The 22,292-nt window shown below is 38.4% G+C and overlaps 1 protein-coding gene across 7 annotated transcripts in view; it reads right to left on the bottom strand.

Annotated features, from left to right (window-relative positions):
* Positions 1–22,292, bottom strand: part of DNMT3A (DNA methyltransferase 3 alpha) — a 132,377-nt gene that overhangs the window by 72,059 nt on the left and 38,026 nt on the right. For 6 of the 7 annotated variants that reach the window (XR_012689509.1, XM_075201092.1, XM_075201089.1 and 3 more), the window contains 3 exons: positions 20,852–21,203; positions 18,549–18,595; positions 15,050–15,196 (listed from right to left, as the gene is read on the bottom strand). Coding sequence is in view for 6 of the 7 variants with exons in the window: in XM_075201092.1 (XP_075057193.1) it covers positions 15,050–15,196; positions 18,549–18,595; positions 20,852–21,203 (546 nt within the window). In the remaining variant the exon portion in view is untranslated. The remainder of the gene's footprint in view (positions 1–15,049; positions 15,197–18,548; positions 18,596–20,851; positions 21,204–22,292) is intronic. The other variant, XM_075201093.1, reaches the window with a different exon arrangement.

Genomic DNA, 22,292 nt, shown 5'->3' with positions numbered 1-22,292 from the left:
CATACACACCTAGACCATCACAGTGTAACCTCATCTGTATAATGTATTATATATAGAGGTCATCTCATACACACCTAGACCATCACAGTGTAACCTCCTCTGTATAATGTATTATATATAGAGGTCATCTCATACACACCTAGACCATCACAGTGTAACCTCATCTGTATAATGTATTATATATAGAGGTCATCCCATACACACCTAGACCATCACAGTGTAACCTCCTCTGTATAATGTATTATATATAGAGGTCACCCCATACACACCTAGACCATCACAGTGTAACCTCCTCTGTATAATGTATTATATATAGAGGTCATCTCATACACACCTAGACCATCACAGTGTAACCTCCTCTGTATAATGTATTATATATAGAGGTCATCCCATACACACCTAGACCATCACAGTGTTACCTCATCTGTATAATGTATTATATATAGAGGTCATCCCATACACACCTAGACCATCACAGTGTAACCTCCTCTGTATAATGTATTATATATAGAGGTCATCTCATACACACCTAGACCATCACAGTGTAACCTCATCTGTATAATGTATTATATATAGAGGTCATCTCATACACACCTAGACCATCACAGTGTAACCTCCTCTGTATAATGTATTATATATAGAGGTCATCTCATACACACCTAGACCATCACAGTGTAACCTCCTCTGTATAATGTATTATATATAGAGGTCATCTCATACACACCTAGACCATCACAGTGTTACCTCATCTGTATAATGTATTATATATAGATATCATCTCATACACACCTAGACCATCACAGTGTAACCTCCTCTGTATAATGTATTATATATAGAGGTCATCTCATACACACCTAGACCATCACAGTGTAACCTCATCTGTATAATGTATTATATATAGAGGTCATCTCATACACACCTAGACCATCACAGTGTAACCTCCTCTGTATAATGTATTATATATAGAGGTCATCTCATACACACCTAGACCATCACAGTGTAACCTCCTCTGTATAATGTATTATATATAGAGGTCATCCCATACACACCTAGACCATCACAGTGTAACCTCCTCTGTATAATGTATTATATATAGAGGTCATCTCATACACACCTAGACCATCACAGTGTAACCTCATCTGTATAATGTATTATATATAGAGGTCATCTCATACACACCTAGACCATCACAGTGTAACCTCCTCTGTATAATGTATTATATATAGAGGTCATCTCATACACACCTAGACCATCACAGTGTAACCTCCTCTGTATAATGTATTATATATAGAGATCATCCCATACACACCTAGACCATCACAGTGTTACCTCATCTGTATAATGTATTATATATAGAGGTCATCCCATACACACCTAGACCATCACAGTGTAACCTCCTCTGTATAATGTATTATATATAGAGGTCATCCCATACACATCTAGACCATCACAGTGTAACCTCCTCTGTATAATGTATTATATATAGAGGTCATCTCATACACACCTAGACCATCACAGTGTAACCTCATCTGTATAATGTATTATATATAGAGGTCATCTCATACACACCTAGACCATCACAGTGTAACCTCCTCTTTATAATGTATTATATATAGAGGTCATCCCATACACACCTAGACAATCACAGTGTAACCTCATCTGTATAATGTATTATATATAGAGGTCATCCCATACACACCTAGACCATCACAGTGTAACCTCCTCTGTATAATGTATTATATATAGAGGTCATCTCATACACACCTAGACCATCACAGTCCCCTCATCTGTATAATGTATTATATATAGAGGTCATCCCATACACACCTAGACCATCACAGTATAACCTCCTCTGTATAATGTATTATATATAGATATCATCTCATACACACCTAGACCATCACAGTGTAACCTCCTCTGTATAATGTATTATATATAGAGGTCATCTCATACACACCTAGACCATCACAGTGTAACCTCCTCTGTATAATGTATTATATATAGAGGTCATCTCATACACACCTAGACCATCACAGTGTAACCTCCTCTGTATAATGTATTATATATAGAGGTCATCCCATACACACCTAGACCATCACAGTGTTACCTCATCTGTATAATGTATTATATATAGAGGTCATCTCATACACACCTAGACCATCACAGTGTAACCTCATCTGTATAATGTATTATATATAGAGGTCATCCCACACACACCTAGACCATCACAGTGTAACCTCCTCTGTATAATGTATTATATATAGAGATCATCTCATACACACCTAGACCATCACAGTGTAACCTCCTCTGTATAATGTATTATATATAGATATCATCTCATACACACCTAGACCATCACAGTGTAACCTCCTCTGTATAATGTATTATATATAGAGGTCATCTCATACACACCTAGACCATCACAGTGTAACCTCCTCTGTATAATGTATTATATATAGAGGTCATCTCATACACACCTAGACCATCACAGTGTAACCTCATCTGTATAATGTATTATATATAGAGGTCATCTCATACACACCTAGACCATCACAGTGTAACCTCCTCTGTATAATGTATTATATATAGAGGTCATCTCATACACACCTAGACCATCACAGTGTAACCTCCTCTGTATAATGTATTATATATAGATATCATCTCATACACACCTATAACATCACAGTGTAACCTCATCTGTATAATGTATTATATATAGAGGTCATCCCATACACACCTAGACCATCACAGTGTAACCTCATCTGTATAATGTATTATATATAGAGGTCATCCCATACACACCTAGACCATCACAGTGTAACCTCATCTGTATAATGTATTATATATAGAGGTCATCTCATACACACCTAGACCATCACAGTGTAACCTCATCTGTATAATGTATTATATATAGAGGTCATCTCATACACACCTAGACCATCACAGTGTAACCTCATCTGTATAATGTATTATATATAGAGGTCATCTCATACACACCTAGACCATCACAGTGTAACCTCCTCTGTATAATGTATTATATATAGAGGTCATCTTATACACACCTAGACCATCACAGTGTAACCTCATCTGTATAATGTATTATATATAGAGGTCATCTCATACACACCTAGACCATCACAGTGTAACCTCCTCTGTATAATGTATTATATATAGAGGTCATCTCATACACACCTAGACCATCACAGTGTAACCTCATCTGTATAATGTATTATATATAGAGGTCATCTCATACACACCTAGACCATCACAGTGTAACCTCCTCTGTATAATGTATTATATATAGAGGTCATCTCATACACACCTAGACCATCACAGTCCCCTCATCAGTATAATGTATTATATATAAAGGTCATCTCATACACACCTAGACCATCACAGTGTAACCTCCTCTGTATAATGTATTATATATAGAGGTCATCTCATACACACCTAGACCATCACAGTGTAACCTCCTCTGTATAATGTATTATATATAGAGGTCATCCCATACACACCTAGACCATCACAGTGTAACCTCCTCTGTATAATGTATTATATATAGAGGTCATCTCATACACACCTAGACCATCACAGTGTAACCTCCTCTGTATAATGTATTATATATAGAGGTCATCCCATACACACCTAGACCATCACAGTGTAACCTCATCTGTATAATGTATTATATATAGAGGTCATCTCATACACACCTAGACCATCACAGTGTAACCTCATCTGTATAATGTATTATATATAGAGGTCATCTCATACACACCTAGACCATCACAGTGTAACCTCCTCTGTATAATGTATTATATATAGAGGTCATCCCATACACACCTAGACCATCACAGTGTAACCTCCTCTGTATAATGTATTATATATAGAGGTCATCTCATACACACCTAGACCATCACAGTGTAACCTCATCTGTATAATGTATTATATATAGAGGTCATCTCATACACACCTAGACCATCACAGTGTAACCTCCTCTGTATAATGTATTATATATAGAGGTCATCTCATACACACCTAGACCATCACAGTGTAACCTCCTCTGTATAATGTATTATATATAGAGGTCATCTCATACACACCTAGACCATCACAGTGTAACCTCATCTGTATAATGTATTATATATAGAGGTCATCCCACACACACCTAGACCATCACAGTGTAACCTCCTCTGTATAATGTATTATATATAGAGGTCATCTCATACACACCTAGACCATCACAGTGTAACCTCCTCTGTATAATGTATTATATATAGAGGTCATCTCATACACAACTAGACCATCACAGTGTAACCTCATCTGTATAATGTATTATATATAGAGGTCATCTCATACACACCTAGACCATCACAGTGTAACCTCCTCTGTATAATGTATTATATATAGAGGTCATCCCATACACACCTAGACCATCACAGTGTAACCTCCTCTGTATAATGTATTATATATAGAGGTCATCCCATACACACCTAGACCATCACAGTGTAACCTCATCAGTATAATGTATTATATATAGAGGTCATCCCACACACACCTAGACCATCACAGTGTAACCTCCTCTGTATAATGTATTATATATAGAGGTCATCTCATACACACCTAGACCATCACAGTGTAACCTCATCTGTATAATGTATTATATATAGAGGTCATCTCATACACACCTAGACCATCACAGTGTAACCTCCTCTGTATAATGTATTATATATAGAGGTCATCTCATACACAACTAGACCATCACAGTGTAACCTCATCTGTATAATGTATTATATATAGAGGTCATCTCATACACACCTAGACCATCACAGTGTAACCTCCTCTGTATAATGTATTATATATAGAGGTCATCCCATACACACCTAGACCATCACAGTGTAACCTCCTCTGTATAATGTATTATATATAGAGGTCATCCCATACACACCTAGACCATCACAGTGTAACCTCCTCTGTATAATGTATTATATATAGAGGTCACCTCATACACACCTAGACCATCACAGTGTAACCTCATCAGTATAATGTATTATATATAGAGGTCATCTCATACACACCTAGACCATCACAGTGTAACCTCCTCTGTATAATGTATTATATATAGAGGTCATCTCATACACACCTAGACCATCACAGTGTAACCTCCTCTGTATAATGTATTATATATAGAGGTCATCTCATACACACCTAGACCATCACAGTGTAACCTCATCTGTATAATGTATTATATATAGAGGTCATCTCATACACACCTAGACCATCACAGTGTAACCTCATCAGTATAATGTATTATATATAGAGGTCATCTCATACACACCTAGACCATCACAGTGTAACCTCATCTGTATAATGTATTATATATAGAGGTCATCTCATACACACCTAGACCATCACAGTGTAACCTCATCTGTATAATGTATTATATATAGAGGTCATCTCATACACACCTAGACCATCACAGTGTAACCTCCTCTGTATAATGTATTATATATAGAGGTCATCCCATACACACCTAGACCATCACAGTGTAACCTCATCTGTATAATGTATTATATATAGAGGTCATCTCATACACACCTAGACCATCACAGTGTAACCTCATCAGTATAATGTATTATATATAGAGGTCATCTCATACACACCTAGACCATCACAGTGTAACCTCATCAGTATAATGTATTATATATACAGGTCATCTCATACACACCTAGACCATCACAGTGTAACCTCATCTGTATAATGTATTATATATAGAGGTCATCTCATACACACCTAGACCATCACAGTATAACCTCATCTGTATAATGTATTATATATAGAGATCATCTCATACACACCTAGACCATCACAGTGTAACCTCATCTGTATAATGTATTATATATAGAGGTCATCCCATACACACCTAGACCATCACAGTGTAACCTCCTCTGTATAATGTATTATATATAGAGGTCATCTCATACACACCTAGACCATCACAGTATAACCTCATCTGTATAATGTATTATATATAGAGGTCATCTCATACACACCTAGACCATCACAGTGTAACCTCCTCTGTATAATGTATTATATATAGAGGTCATCCCATACACACCTAGACCATCACAGTGTAACCTCCTCTGTATAATGTATTATATATAGAGGTCATCTCATACACACCTAGACCATCACAGTGTAACCTCCTCTGTATAATGTATTATATATAGAGGTCATCTCATACACACATAGACCATCACAGTGTAACCTCCTCTGTATAATGTATTATATATAGAGGTCATCCCATACACACCTAGACCATCACAGTGTAACCTCATCAGTATAATGTATTATATATAGAGGTCATCTCATACACACCTAGACCATCACAGTGTAACCTCCTCTGTATAATGTATTATATATAGAGGTCATCTCATACACACCTAGACCATCACAGTGTAACCTCCTCTGTATAATGTATTATATATAGAGGTCATCTCATACACACCTAGACCATCACAGTGTAACCTCATCTGTATAATGTATTATATATAGAGGTCATCTCATACACACCTAGACCATCACAGTGTAACCTCATCAGTATAATGTATTATATATAGAGGTCATCTCATACACACCTAGACCATCACAGTGTAACCTCATCTGTATAATGTATTATATATAGAGGTCATCTCATACACACCTAGACCATCACAGTGTAACCTCCTCTGTATAATGTATTATATATAGAGGTCATCTCATACACACCTAGACCATCACAGTGTAACCTCCTCTGTATAATGTATTATATATAGAGGTCATCTCATACACACCTAGACCATCACAGTGTAACCTCCTCTGTATAATGTATTATATATAGAGGTCATCCCATTCACACCTAGACCATCACAGTGTAACCTCCTCTGTATAATGTATTATATATAGAGGTCATCTCATACACACCTAGACCATCACAGTGTAACCTCATCTGTATAATGTATTATATATAGAGGTCATCTCATACACACCTAGACCATCACAGTGTAACCTCCTCTGTATAATGTATTATATATAGAGGTCATCTCATACACACCTAGACCATCACAGTGTAACCTCCTCTGTATAATGTATTATATATAGAGGTCATCCCATTCACACCTAGACCATCACAGTGTAACCTCCTCTGTATAATGTATTATATATAGAGGTCATCTCATACACACCTAGACCATCACAGTGTAACCTCCTCTGTATAATGTATTATATATAGAGGTCATCTCATACACACCTAGACCATCACAGTCCCCTCATCAGTATAATGTATTATATATAGAGGTCATCTCATACACACCTAGACCATCACAGTCCTCTCATCTGTATAATGTATTATATATAGAGGTCATCTCATACACACCTAGACCATCACAGTGTAACCTCATCAGTATAATGTATTATATATAGAGGTCATCCCATACACACCTAGACCATCACAGTGTTACCTCATCTGTATAATGTATTATATATAGAGGTCATCCCATACACACCTAGACCATCACAGTGTAACCTCATCTGTATAATGTATTATATATAGAGGTCATCCCATACACACCTAGACCATCACAGTGTTACCTCATCTGTATAATGTATTATATATAGAGGTCATCCCATACACACCTAGACCATCACAGTGTAACCTCATCTGTATAATGTATTATATATAGAGGTCATCTCATACACACCTAGACCATCACAGTGTAACCTCCTCTGTATAATGTATTATATATAGAGGTCATCTCATACACACCTAGACCATCACAGTGTAACCTCCTCTGTATAATGTATTATATATAGAGGTCATCTCATACACACCTAGACCATCACAGTGTAACCTCATCTGTATAATGTATTATATATAGAGGTCATCCCATACACACCTAGACCATCACAGTGTAACCTCCTCTGTATAATGTATTATATATAGAGGTCATCTCATACACACCTAGACCATCACAGTGTAACCTCCTCTGTATAATGTATTATATATAGAGGTCATCTCATACACACCTAGACCATCACAGTGTAACCTCATCAGTATAATGTATTATATATAGAGGTCATCCCATACACACCTAGACCATCACAGTGTAACCTCATCTGTATAATGTATTATATATAGAGGTCATCTCATACACACCTAGACCATCACAGTGTAACCTCATCTGTATAATGTATTATATATAGAGGTCATCTCATACACACCTAGACCATCACAGTGTAACCTCATCTGTATAATGTATTATATATAGAGATCATCTCATACACACCTAGACCATCACAGTGTAACCTCCTCTGTATAATGTATTATATATAGAGGTCATCTCATACACACCTAGACCATCACAGTGTAACCTCATCTATATAATGTATTATATATAGAGGTCATCCCATACACACCTAGACCATCACAGTGTTACCTCATCTGTATAATGTATTATATATAGAGGTCATCCCATACACACCTAGACCATCACAGTGTAACCTCCTCTGTATAATGTATTATATATAGAGGTCATCTCATACACACCTAGACCATCACAGTGTAACCTCCTCTGTATAATGTATTATATATAGAGGTTATCCCATACACACCTAGACCATCACAGTGTAACCTCATCTGTATAATGTATTATATATAGAGGTCATCCCATACACACCTAGACCATCACCGTGTAACCTCATCTGTATAATGTATTATATATAGAGGTCATCTCATACACACCTAGACCATCACAGTGTTACCTCATCTGTATAATGTATTATATATAGAGGTCATCTCATACACACCTAGACCATCACAGTGTAACCTCATCTGTATAATGTATTATATATAGAGGTCATCCCATACACACCTAGACCATCACAGTGTAACCTCATCTGTATAATGTATTATATATAGAGGTCATCCCATACACACCTAGACCATCACAGTGTAACCTCATCTATATAATGTATTATATATAGAGGTCATCCCATACACACCTAGACCATCACAGTGTAACCTCCTCTGTATAATGTATTATATATAGAGGTCATCTCATACACACCTAGACCATCACAGTGTAACCTCCTCTGTATAATGTATTATATATAGAGGTCATCTCATACACACCTAGACCATCACAGAGTAACCTCATCTATATAATGTATTATATATAGAGGTCATCCCATACACACCTAGACCATCACAGTGTAACCTCATCTGTATAATGTATTATATATAGAGGTCATCTCATACACACCTAGACCATCACAGTGTTACCTCATCTGTATAATGTATTATATATAGAGGTCATCCCATACACACCTAGACCATCACAGTGTAACCTCCTCTGTATAATGTATTATATATAGAGGTCATCCCATACACACCTAGACCATCACAGTGTAACCTCCTCTGTATAATGTATTATATATAGAGGTCATCTCATACACACCTAGACCATCACAGTGTAACCTCCTCTGTATAATGTATTATATATAGAGGTTATCTCATACACACCTAGACCATCACAGTGTAACCTCCTCTGTATAATGTATTATATATAGAGGTCATCTCATACACACCTAGACTATCACAGTGTAACCTCCTCTGTATAATGTATTATATATAGAGGTCATCCCATACACACCTAGACCATCACAGTGTAACCTCCTCTGTATAATGTATTATATATAGAGGTCATCTCATACACACCTAGACCATCACAGTGTAACCTCATCTGTATAATGTATTATATATATATATATATATATATAGAGGTCATCCCATACACACCTAGACCATCAGTGTTACCTCATCTGTATAATGTATTATATATAGAGGTCATCCCATACACACCTAGACCATCACAGTGTTACCTCATCTGTATAATGTATTATATATAGAGGTCATCTCATACACACCTAGACCATCACAGTGTAACCTCATCTGTATAATGTATTATATATAGAGGTCATCTCATACACACCTAGACCATCACAGTGTAACCTCCTCTGTATAATGTATTATATATAGAGGTCATCCCATACACACCTAGACCATCACAGTGTAACCTCCTCTGTATAATGTATTATATATAGAGGTCATCCCATATACACCTAGACCATCACAGTGTTACCTCATCTGTATAATGTATTATATATAGAGGTCATCCCATACACACCTAGACCATCACAGTGTTACCTCATCTGTATAATGTATTATATATAGAGGTCATCTCATACACACCTAGACCATCACAGTGTTACCTCATCTGTATAATGTATTATATATAGAGGTCATCCCATACACACCTAGACCATCACAGTGTTACCTCATCTGTATAATGTATTATATATAGAGGTCATCCCATACACACCTAGACTATCACAGTGTAACCTCATCTGTATAATGTATTATATATAGAGGTCATCTCATACACACCTAGACCATCACAGTGTAACCTCATCTGTATAATGTATTATATATAGAGGTCATCCCATACACACCTAGACCATCACAGTGTAACCTCCTCTGTATAATGTATTATATATAGAGGTCATCCCATACACACCTAGACCATCACAGTGTAACCTCATCTGTATAATGTATTATATATAGAGGTCATCTCATACACACCTAGACCATCACAGTGTAACCTCCTCTGTATAATGTATTATATATAGAGGTCATCCCATACACACCTAGACTATCACAGTGTAACCTCATCTGTATAATGTATTATATATAGAGGTCATCCCATACACACCTAGACCATCACAGTATAACCTCCTCTGTATAATGTATTATATATAGAGGTCATCTCATACACACCTAGACCATCACAGTGTAACCTCATCTGTATAATGTATTATATATAGAGGTCATCCCATACACACCTAGACCATCACAGTGTTACCTCCTCTGTATAATGTATTATATATAGAGGTCATCTCATACACACCTAGACCATCACAGTGTAACCTCATCTGTATAATGTATTATATATAGAGGTCATCTCATACACACCTAGACCATCACAGTGTAACCTCCTCTGTATAATGTATTATATATAGAGGTCATCTCATACACACCTAGACCATGACAGTCCCCTCATCAGTATAATGTATTATATATAGAGGTCATCCCATACACACCTAGACCATCACAGTGTAACCTCATCTGTATAATGTATTATATATAGAGGTCATCTCATACACACCTAGACCATCACAGTGTAACCTCCTCTGTATAATGTATTATATATAGAGGTCATCTCATACACACCTAGACCATCACAGTGTAACCTCCTCTGTATAATGTATTATATATAGAGGTCATCTCATACACACCTAGACCATCACAGTGTAACCTCATCTGTATAATGTATTATATATAGAGGTCATCCCATACACACCTAGACCATCACAGTGTAACCTCATCTGTATAATGTATTATATATAGAGGTCATCTCATACACACCTAGACCATCACAGTGTAACCTCCTCTGTATAATGTATTATATATAGAGGTCATCTCATACACACCTAGACCATCACAGTGTAACCTCCTCTGTATAATGTATTATATATAGAGGTCATCTCATACACACCTAGACTATCACAGTGTAACCTCCTCTGTATAATGTATTATATATAGAGGTCATCCCATACACACCTAGACCATCACAGTGTAACCTCATCTGTATAATGTATTATATATATATATATATATATAGAGGTCATCCCATACACACCTAGACCATCACAGTGTTACCTCATCTGTATAATGTATTATATATATAGAGGTCATCCCATACACACCTAGACCATCACAGTGTTACCTCATCTGTATAATGTATTATATATAGAGGTCATCTCATACACACCTAGACCATCACAGTGTAACCTCCTCTGTATAATGTATTATATATAGAGGTCATCCCATACACACCTAGACCATCACAGTGTTACCTCATCTGTATAATGTATTATATATAGAGGTCATCTCATACACACCTAGACCATCACAGTGTAACCTCCTCTGTATAATGTATTATATATAGAGGTCATCCCATACACACCTAGACCATCACAGTATAACCTCATCTGTATAATGTATTATATATAGAGGTCATCTCATACACACCTAGACTATCACAGTGTAACCTCATCTGTATAATGTATTATATATAGAGGTCATCTCATACACACCTAGACCATCACAGTGTTACCTCATCTGTATAATGTATTATATATAGAGGTCATCTCATACACACCTAGACCATCACAGTGTTACCTCATCTGTATAATGTATTATATATAGAGGTCATCTCATACACACCTAGACCATCACAGTGTAACCTCATCTGTATAATGTATTATATATAGAGGTCATCTCATACACACCTAGACCATCACAGTGTTACCTCATCTGTATAATGTATTATATATAGAGGTCATCTCATACACACCTAGACCATCACAGTGTAACCTCCTCTGTATAATGTATTATATATAGAGGTCATCTCATACACACCTAGACCATCACAGTGTTACCTCATCTGTATAATGTATTATATATAGAGGTCATCTCATACACACCTAGACCATCACAGTGTAACCTCATCTGTATAATGTATTATATATAGAGGTCATCTCATACACACCTAGACCATCACAGTGTAACCTCCTCTGTATAATGTATTATATATAGAGGTCATCTCATACACACCTAGACCATCACAGTGTAACCTCCTCTGTATAATGTATTATATATAGAGGTCATCTCATACACACCTAGACCATCACAGTGTAACCTCATCTGTATAATGTATTATATATAGAGGTCATCCCATACACACCTAGACCATCACAGTGTAACCTCATCTGTATAATGTATTATATATAGAGGTCATCCCATACACACCTAGACCATCACAGTGTAACCTCATCTGTATAATGTATTATATATAGAGGTCATCCCATACACACCTAGACCATCACAGTGTAACCTCCTCTGTATAATGTATTATATATAGAGGTCATCTCATACACACCTAGACCATCACAGTGTAACCTCATCTGTATAATGTATTATATATAGAGGTCATCTCATACACACCTAGACCATCACAGTGTAACCTCATCTGTATAATGTATTATATATAGAGGTCATCCCATACACACCTAGACCATCACAGTGTTACCTCATCTGTATAATGTATTATATATAGAGGTCATCCCATACACACCTAGACCATCACAGTGTAACCTCCTCTGTATAATGTATTATATATAGAGGTCATCCCATACACACCTAGACCATCACAGTGTAACCTCCTCTGTATAATGTATTATATATAGAGGTCATCTCATACACACCTAGACCATCACAGTATAACCTCATCTGTATAATGTATTATATATAGAGGTCATCCCATACACACCTAGACCATCACAGTGTAACCTCCTCTGTATAATGTATTATATATAGAGGTCATCCCATACACACCTAGACCATCACAGTGTAACCTCATCTGTATAATGTATTATATATAGAGGTCATCCCATACACACCTAGACCATCACAGTGTTACCTCATCTGTATAATGTATTATATATAGAGGTCATCCCATACACACCTAGACCATCACAGTGTAACCTCATCTGTATAATGTATTATATATAGAGGTCATCCCATACACACCTAGACCATCACAGTGTTACCTCATCTGTATAATGTATTATATATAGAGGTCATCCCATACACACCTAGACCATCACAGTCCCCTCATCAGTATAATGTATTATATATAGAGGTCATCTCATACACACCTAGACCATCACAGTGTAACCTCCTCTGTATAATGTATTATATATAGAGGTCATCTCATACACACCTAGACCATCACAGTGTAACCTCCTCTGTATAATGTATTATATATAGAGGTCATCTCATACACACCTAGACCATCACAGTATAACCTCATCTGTATAATGTATTATATATAGAGGTCATCTCATACACACCTAGACCATCACAGTGTAACCTCCTCTGTATAATGTATTATATATAGATATCATCTCATACACACCTATACCATCACAGTGTAACCTCCTCTGTATAATGTATTATATATAGAGGTCATCCCATACACACCTAGACCATCACAGTGTAACCTCCTCTGTATAATGTATTATATATAGAGGTCATCCCATACACACCTAGACCATCACAGTGTAACCTCATCTGTATAATGTATTATATATAGAGGTCATCCCATACACACCTAGACCATCACAGTGTAACCTCCTCTGTATAATGTATTATATATAGAGGTCATCTCATACACACCTAGACCATCACAGTGTAACCTCCTCTGTATAATGTATTATATATAGAGGTCATCCCATACACACCTAGACCATCACAGTGTAACCTCATCTGTATAATGTATTATATATAGAGGTCATCTCATACACACCTAGACCATCACAGTGTAACCTCATCTGTATAATGTATTATATATAGAGGTCATCCCATACACACCTAGACCATCACAGTCCCCTCATCAGTATAATGTATTATATATAGAGGTCATCTCATACACACCTAGACCATCACAGTGTAACCTCCTCTGTATAATGTATTATATATAGAGGTCATCTCATACACACCTAGACCATCACAGTGTAACCTCCTCTGTATAATGTATTATATATAGAGGTCATCTCATACACACCTAGACCATCACAGTCCCCTCATGATAGAATGGTATCATGCATTCACATGGGCAGGAAGTGGGCATATCACAAAGAATTATCATAATACTGATTCAGACTAATCCGTTTCCACTAAGATTACACACAGGTATAAAATAAACCTGAATGTCTCACCGTCCCTGGTCTACTACACAACGGATGGGGGCCTATATGTTCCTCTAGGGCCTGGCCATAAGCGGATTCATCAGCACAAATACAATACAGTGATATGGATATCTAGGGTCCTTACCTCTTTCTTCCATCTGGCCAGCCACTCATCTCTCTTCCTCTTGCTGACGTAATATGGGTCCCCAGCCTGGAAAGGCAGCCTCGGCATGGGTCTCTGACGCAGGCCGGTCTCCCAGCCCAACCCTCCACGTAACCGGCGTCGGTATCCCTGCTCAACGGTAGTTAAGACTGTGTAAGCAATACGGTGACGTGTAACGTGACCACACACAATCTCTCTATTCTTTTGTATGATAAAACTTTAATAAATGAATTGTTAGAAAACAGACAGACAATCAATACACCCCAAACAACCCTCGACATGCAGTTCATTATCAGATTTGGCCCTAATAAGCTAATACCAGTCCCTACGTTGCTTATGGTATTAGTAATAACAGTGGTTTTACAGGTAAGCCCGTAGCTCCAAGTGTGCAAAAATAAATCACCCATCCCCCGATCTTTCAAAGCTGCACTGCCACCTACATAAAAGATTTGACTGAAGTGCACTCTCCTTAACCAAAACCCTGGGAAGGGGCACTATGGCCCACCTCCTCCTAAATTCCCACCACCCTAGCCCCCCCCCCCTCCACGGGATTTGTCTGGGGACCGTAAAAGGAACAGAGCTGCCTCTGTGGTATAACTTATATAAGGGGGCACCTTAGTAAAACGATTTAGGTGGCAGCAGTGGAGCTTTAAACCGATGATAAATGTCTCCGTGCAGTCACTAGGGCAGTATATAAAAAGAGTGAAGATTCCAGCAACACCTTGTTGGCACCTATATAGGCTCTGCATTATATTCTGGTCACCAGAATAGGGCTCTGCATGGTATACAGGTCTACACATACTATAGAGATAAGAAGGGTCTGCGTTGTATTAGACTACAAGCTTCACGTTGCAATTTTTCTTATATTTCACTGGACGCATAAAACTACGCTCAGAAACTTACGATTTGCGATCTAGGATCTTTACTGCGTTACTATAGCAACGCTGACTGTGCATACATACAGTACAACATTCAGCGTACTACATCAATATCTCCTGTAACAACGAGACCTAGAATGTTCACTGTATTATATCAATACAGGCATCCAGATCTTTCACTGTATAATCTATAGATAGGATTATTTATATAGCGCCACAATACTACGCAGCGCTGTACAGAGAATACTGAATCATTCACAACAGTCCCTGTCCCATAGGAGCTTACAGTCTAAAGGTTCTAGCACACACACACATGCACATACACATCTGTCCATTTTTGACAGCAGCTTATTATTTTACAAGTATATTTTTGGACTGTGGGGGCTAAGTGTGGCACCCACAAACACAGGAAGAACATACAAACGCCACACCTATAGGGCCCTGGTCAGAATCGATCCCATAACCCCAGTGCTGTGAGGCAGCAATGCTACCCACTGTGCCGTTGTGCTTGTCAATGTATAATATCATATAGTGAGTGTCCGGTGATGCAAGATCTCTAGATCTTTGACTGTATTATATCAGTATCTCCACTAATATAAATATCCACATCCTTAGTCTCCTCTAATACAGATATCTACATCCTTTATCTCTTCTAATTTCAATATCTGGATCCTTCAGCTCCTCTAATGTTGATATCGAGAACCTTCAGCTCCTCTAATGTCGATATCTAGATCCTTCAGCTCCTCTAATATAGATATCTACATTCTTCATCTCCTCTAATTCAGATTTCTATATCCTTCATATCCTTTAATATAGATATCTACATCCTTCATCTCTTCTAATGTCAATATCTAGATCCTTTGTTTCCTTTAATGTCAATATCTAGATCCTTCAGCTCCTCTAATGTTGATATCTAGATATTTCGCTTCCTTTAAAATGAATACATAGATCCTTCATCTCCTCTAATAAAGATACCTACATCCTTCATCTTCTCTAATGTCCATATCTAGATCCTTCGTCTCCTCTAATATGGATACATAAATCCTTCATCTCCTCTAAAATAGATATCTAGATCCTTTGTCTCCATTAAAATGGATACATAGATCCTCCGTCTCCTCTAATAAAGATACCTAGATCCTTAATCGCCTTTAATACGGATCTCTAGATCCTTCATCTTCTCTACTATCGATATATAGATCTTTCACTGTATTACATCAAATATCATCTAACACCTATATCTAGAACCTTCATAGTATTATATCAATATAATTTCTAAGGTTGGCCACGGATACAACTACTTTACACATTGTAGCCTAGAAGGAAAGTTTGGTTTTCTATATGATCAGACATTTTCAATTATGACACACAGATTATTTTTTTTAAATAATTAGACCACAAATGAACAATCAATTCACATCTTATAACATTACACTTTGCCACATGCTTCAAATAACTTCCATCTATTCCTAATCAAATTTGACACCATTCCCGATCGTATTATCCATCAATCCAGACATCTCCATCTGATGCTATTTAATCTATTGTCACCCAAACAGATTATCTTTCAATTCGACTAAAAACAATGAAATCTCTTAACACCAATATCTAGAACCATCATTTCATTCTATCAATATATCAACATCTAGAAAATTCACTCTTCTATTATAGCATTGTCTATTCTACTTACGATTCACTACACATTAAGACTGTTGTCATTTAATTTATAAAGTAAATTATATGAAAAATCCATAATTTTATTAAAATTTCTGGTCAGATTTAAAATGAGTGAATTAATGCGGTGTGCACAAGAGCATACAGACACGGGTAGACATCATTGTACAGACTCCGGAGTGAATTCATGAGGATCTGGAGCCAAGTCTACATACTCAGGAGTTAAGGAATGAGAAATGGTTTAAACCCTGGCACGGATTAATATGACTCAACTTTAACCAGACTCAGAAGTGTCTTCTCCACTCACAAGCTCTTAATTTGCATCACCGGACACTCAGATTCAATTAAGCACTTATTGGTGGCCATTCCACTGACAAATTTTCCAAATCTATTTTTCTTGCACATCTGGATAGTTAAATTGGACAGGTATAACCATTTCTGGAACCAAAAAAAAATTGGTGACCACAGCCACATAAACGTGGATATATATGGTCATCGGCCAACCAGATTTACCAATCTGAAGATGAAGTATAGCAAGTAGAATTGGTAGGAACCAACTCACAGGGTGATATTGGGGCAATTTGGTAGTTTTTAAGGATTCGCTGACCAAAACGGCACATGTGATTAGAGGTGGGCTGGTGTCGCACAAGCAGGGGACGGCAATTGTTGAACACTTATCACGCAAGCAGCGTTTCTGCAGCAAAGCCTTCTTCAGAAAAAGGAATCCATAGTTTACCTTGGACCCTTTGTCAGTAGCTGAGCTCGCGGGTGCTTACGGTTTTCATTGTCTGGTGAAATACCCCGTTTAGAAACTTGGGTGACACCAACCTTAGAAGTTACTTTCTTTAGTAACATTAGACAATTATAGAACACACATCTGTATAAGAGAAGATACAAAGTAACCTATAGTTTTAAGGATGTCTGATCCTCACCTCAGATTTGGGAGATCCTGTGCCCTCGTCTTCCTTTTCTTCCTTATCTAAAGAGACAGAAAGTAAAATTCTAATTAACAAACGTCACCAACGTGTTACCCCATCACGATTTTGCTGAGAATCGCAATATGCAATTCAGTATTAGTACAACGTGCTTCTAGCTAGTTCTCCAGCTCTGGAGGATACACATACACGTTTAATAATCATTAAAGAGAAAATCATTCAAAATCAGACGCAATGTACAAGCATAGATCGCTGCGTCAGCCCCGTCTCCCTATCGGGCGGTTTTTACGACTCGCCCTCTCATCTGCTGCTGTGGGAGCCATTGAGAATGCCACAGGTTCTGTATGAGAATCATTACATTACCTTTATTTATTAATACATTATCTGGAGTAAGGGGCTTTCAGTAAGTAAAAAGCAAGCAAGTAATATTGTCCCATCTGGCATGAAGTAGTGGAATTTATCCTCCCAATATTCTTATATTCAACATATTTTTAGTACAGTGTCAAAGATAAAGTGCAGTAGACTGAGAGTAGCCCTCTGCCTTTATCTTGTGCTTAAAGTAAAGACAAAAACTGTCAACATAACAAAGGTGTTGTCATAAAGACATAGAACATATAATTTAGGGCATATATATGTTGATGAACTTCGGCACAGGGAAAATACAAGGTGGTAAGTAAGAGTAGCGTTATAACGGGCGGTGGCGTAAACATAGAGATGTAATTAAAATATCAGCCAGCGTTTGCAAACTAGGTGCACGTGCGTCCTTTGATCGCAAACTAACGGCCTGGTATGCAGACCCTGGAATCTGTTAGAGTTCCACGTTTAACCCTGCTAGTTCCCAGCCCCACTTGTCTGATGAACACCCTGACCCTCGGCTCAGATGGCTTATCTGCTGTCTTGGATTCTGATTTTGGATCTCACTGTTGGCATGGTTTAAACCTGCCTTTTGGATAGTGATTGGCACTTTTGCGTTTTCCCTTACCCATCAGTCTTCTAGCTCCCTGTCTTCCCTGTTAATAAGTATCTCAGGCTTGGTATGGGGGCAACAACAAGTGCCAGTAATCACACTGAGCTTTAAGGTAAAGGGGGCTGTTCTAGAAGGAGAGCATCCTAGCCTGGTCCCTGGTGAGGACGGGAAGGCTGTGGGCCCAAAAGAAACAACCTTTAAGTGGCACATAGTGACGCCACGCCCATAGGTCCCATACGCTACAGAGACATGTGATGGAGATAGGGTCCTCATTTTACTTTCAATTTTAAATGTAGGCCTAAAGGGTCACACCAACTACATGAAGACCTGGGAGGATAATCTGTGAGGGGAGAGCAGCTTTGCACGTAGACCTGGTTGAAGTTGAAGTCATCTCGTCGTTGCTTCTGGGGCTTCCAGGGAAGCTGGTTTTATGAAGCGCGTTTGGTTGGACCTGTTCAAGGTCTTGGATAATTAGAGAGTTTCCAGGGGTGTGAAAGGGACAGTGAATGTTCTATTGGAATTAGATCTCTGCTCGGCCCCTCTATATGATCCCAGCCCACTGTTTGTAGGCACACTGCCCCGGACCTGTCCGTGCCAAGTGGACTTCCCAGCTGAAGCCAGATTGGTCCACTGAACATATCTATTAGGTTTTATATAACGATCAGGGAGAGACTGAACCATGAGCATTTTAGAGTTGTCTATAAGATTTCTGCCCATAGGAGATCCCTGAATTACAGTTCAGGTTAAGAGACAATTATATTTTCTCCATCTGGTATGTGGCACCGCCACAACGTATGTGGGTGTGTTGAAGCAGGACGACCTTGTGAAATAGTGTTTGGGTTTTGTACTGTTCCCCTTTCACTTTTCCCCCACTGCCTCCTATTTTCAGAAGCAGAACATTTGCAAATATAAAGAATGAAAAGACCAGTAAAAGAGAATGCTGGCTGCGTCCATGTTATGTGGTGATAAAGCGGTTCTCGAGGTATCCGGAACTCACATGAGAAAGCTGCTTATTTCGGGTGTTTCGTCTACTCAGGATGTCTGGGTGAGGCCTCGCGCCTCTTCTTAGAAAGCTCAGAGGAAGGCCAGTGCTGCTGCAGGAAACGCTCTCTAATCTAAGTGTACAATCAGCTTGTCAATGAGCAGAGAGATGATATATATCCTCACGTGGGAAGGATATAAAACACTAAACAACATCTACTGCACAAGATGTACAGCAGGTTTACGGTGCTTACTGATTCTATCCTTGTCCTAAACGGCAGGTTAATATACATATGTGAAGATTACAGAAACCTCTGGCAGATGTCTCCACATCCGTGACAGCGACACTCACTTTTCTCTGCGCTGTCCGACAGACTCCTCCGACCTCTCTTCTTAGGAGTGGAGATCATCAGTGTGTCACACTCATCCATATCCTCGGAGTCCAGCCCGTCACTCAGCATACAGCGCCCATTCTCCAGCACAGTCCCCCCATCCGTAAGACCTTCCTCCACGTACTCGCACTTCTTCCGCTCCCTTTGGACGAGCTCGGGACTCACTCTCTCGGGAGTGGGTGTCTCGGGCTTCAGCTGGACGCCGACTACCTCCACTTCTCCGTTGTGTGCGAGCTGCGGGCGGCTGGTGTTTGAGGACAAGTGGCACTTAGGAACTGAGGCGATGTCTTTGGATGCTTGGACGCTTTCCACCTACGGAGACATAGACCAAATTAAGTCGCCTTAGCATCGATAACCCACAATTCATTTACAAACTAAAGGAAAGATCAAAGCAAACGTTTCAAAAGATTCAACCACCTCTACATTTTAAGACAATGAAATAACCTGTAAACATGTGAGCAACCTACTTGCGAAAATTCACAAATCTATATGTAAAGGTGTCAGGAGATTATCAGAACAGAGGATACTTTGGATTAGGTTCCTATACACAAAAACTGGGAGCTCATTATAAATGTACCATCAGGGTTTCTAGCACACACTACACATAAACATACATCTGTATCACAATACTCCAGGAGCTAACAGCGGGTTTGTGTATCGTGGCAAACCATTTATATCACAGAGTAATTTAACACGGATGAAGAGTCTCAATAACTCTTCTGCTTTTCCGAAGCTTGTTTCTCTGGCAACCATAGAAGTAGTGAGGCCTTCAGGAGCTGGGAAATCCCCACCCCAGGCATAAATCCGGCCTCCGCTAAACACCGTTGACGGAGATGGCTGGGGGCAGTCAGGTTAAGTGCTAATGCAACGGTGCTCCCTAAGAGCCCTGAGAGAGCATAGGTCACCAGAGACAGACAGTGCAATCGCCACGTTAACAAACATGGCGGCTACAGGAGAACATCACAGCCATTACGGTGAAGCACAAATAAAGATTCATAAAGGACTGAAGCACCCATGCGTCTTCCTTGCTGTGCTACCTGCCTCGCTCTGCATCTAGCACCACATACTGACGGGTTGGCTTTTCTGCAGACGTTTCTAAAAACGTGAAAATTAAAAAGGGCCAGAAATGTACAGACCTCTGGACTTATCTACTACTATTAACGACATGCCGTTCACTCTAGATGCATCTCAGATGTAATGTACACCAGAAACAGAAATACTTCAATGAAGAGCCTTAGAGTCAGCGTAAAGGTCTCCCTAATGCTAGGAGATACACCAAACACAAATGAAGATCCAACTAGCATTATTTCTGGAGAAAAAAGCTGATGTTTTTAGCAATTAACTGGGTGGTGATATTTATATATTGGCAGATACAAGGCTTTTCGTCAGTACAAAATTTAC

Source organism: Mixophyes fleayi, chromosome 3 (genome assembly GCF_038048845.1).
Source record: "Mixophyes fleayi isolate aMixFle1 chromosome 3, aMixFle1.hap1, whole genome shotgun sequence".
NCBI lineage: Eukaryota > Metazoa > Chordata > Amphibia > Anura > Limnodynastidae > Mixophyes > Mixophyes fleayi.
This window is presented reverse-complemented; position numbering and strand designations above follow the sequence as displayed.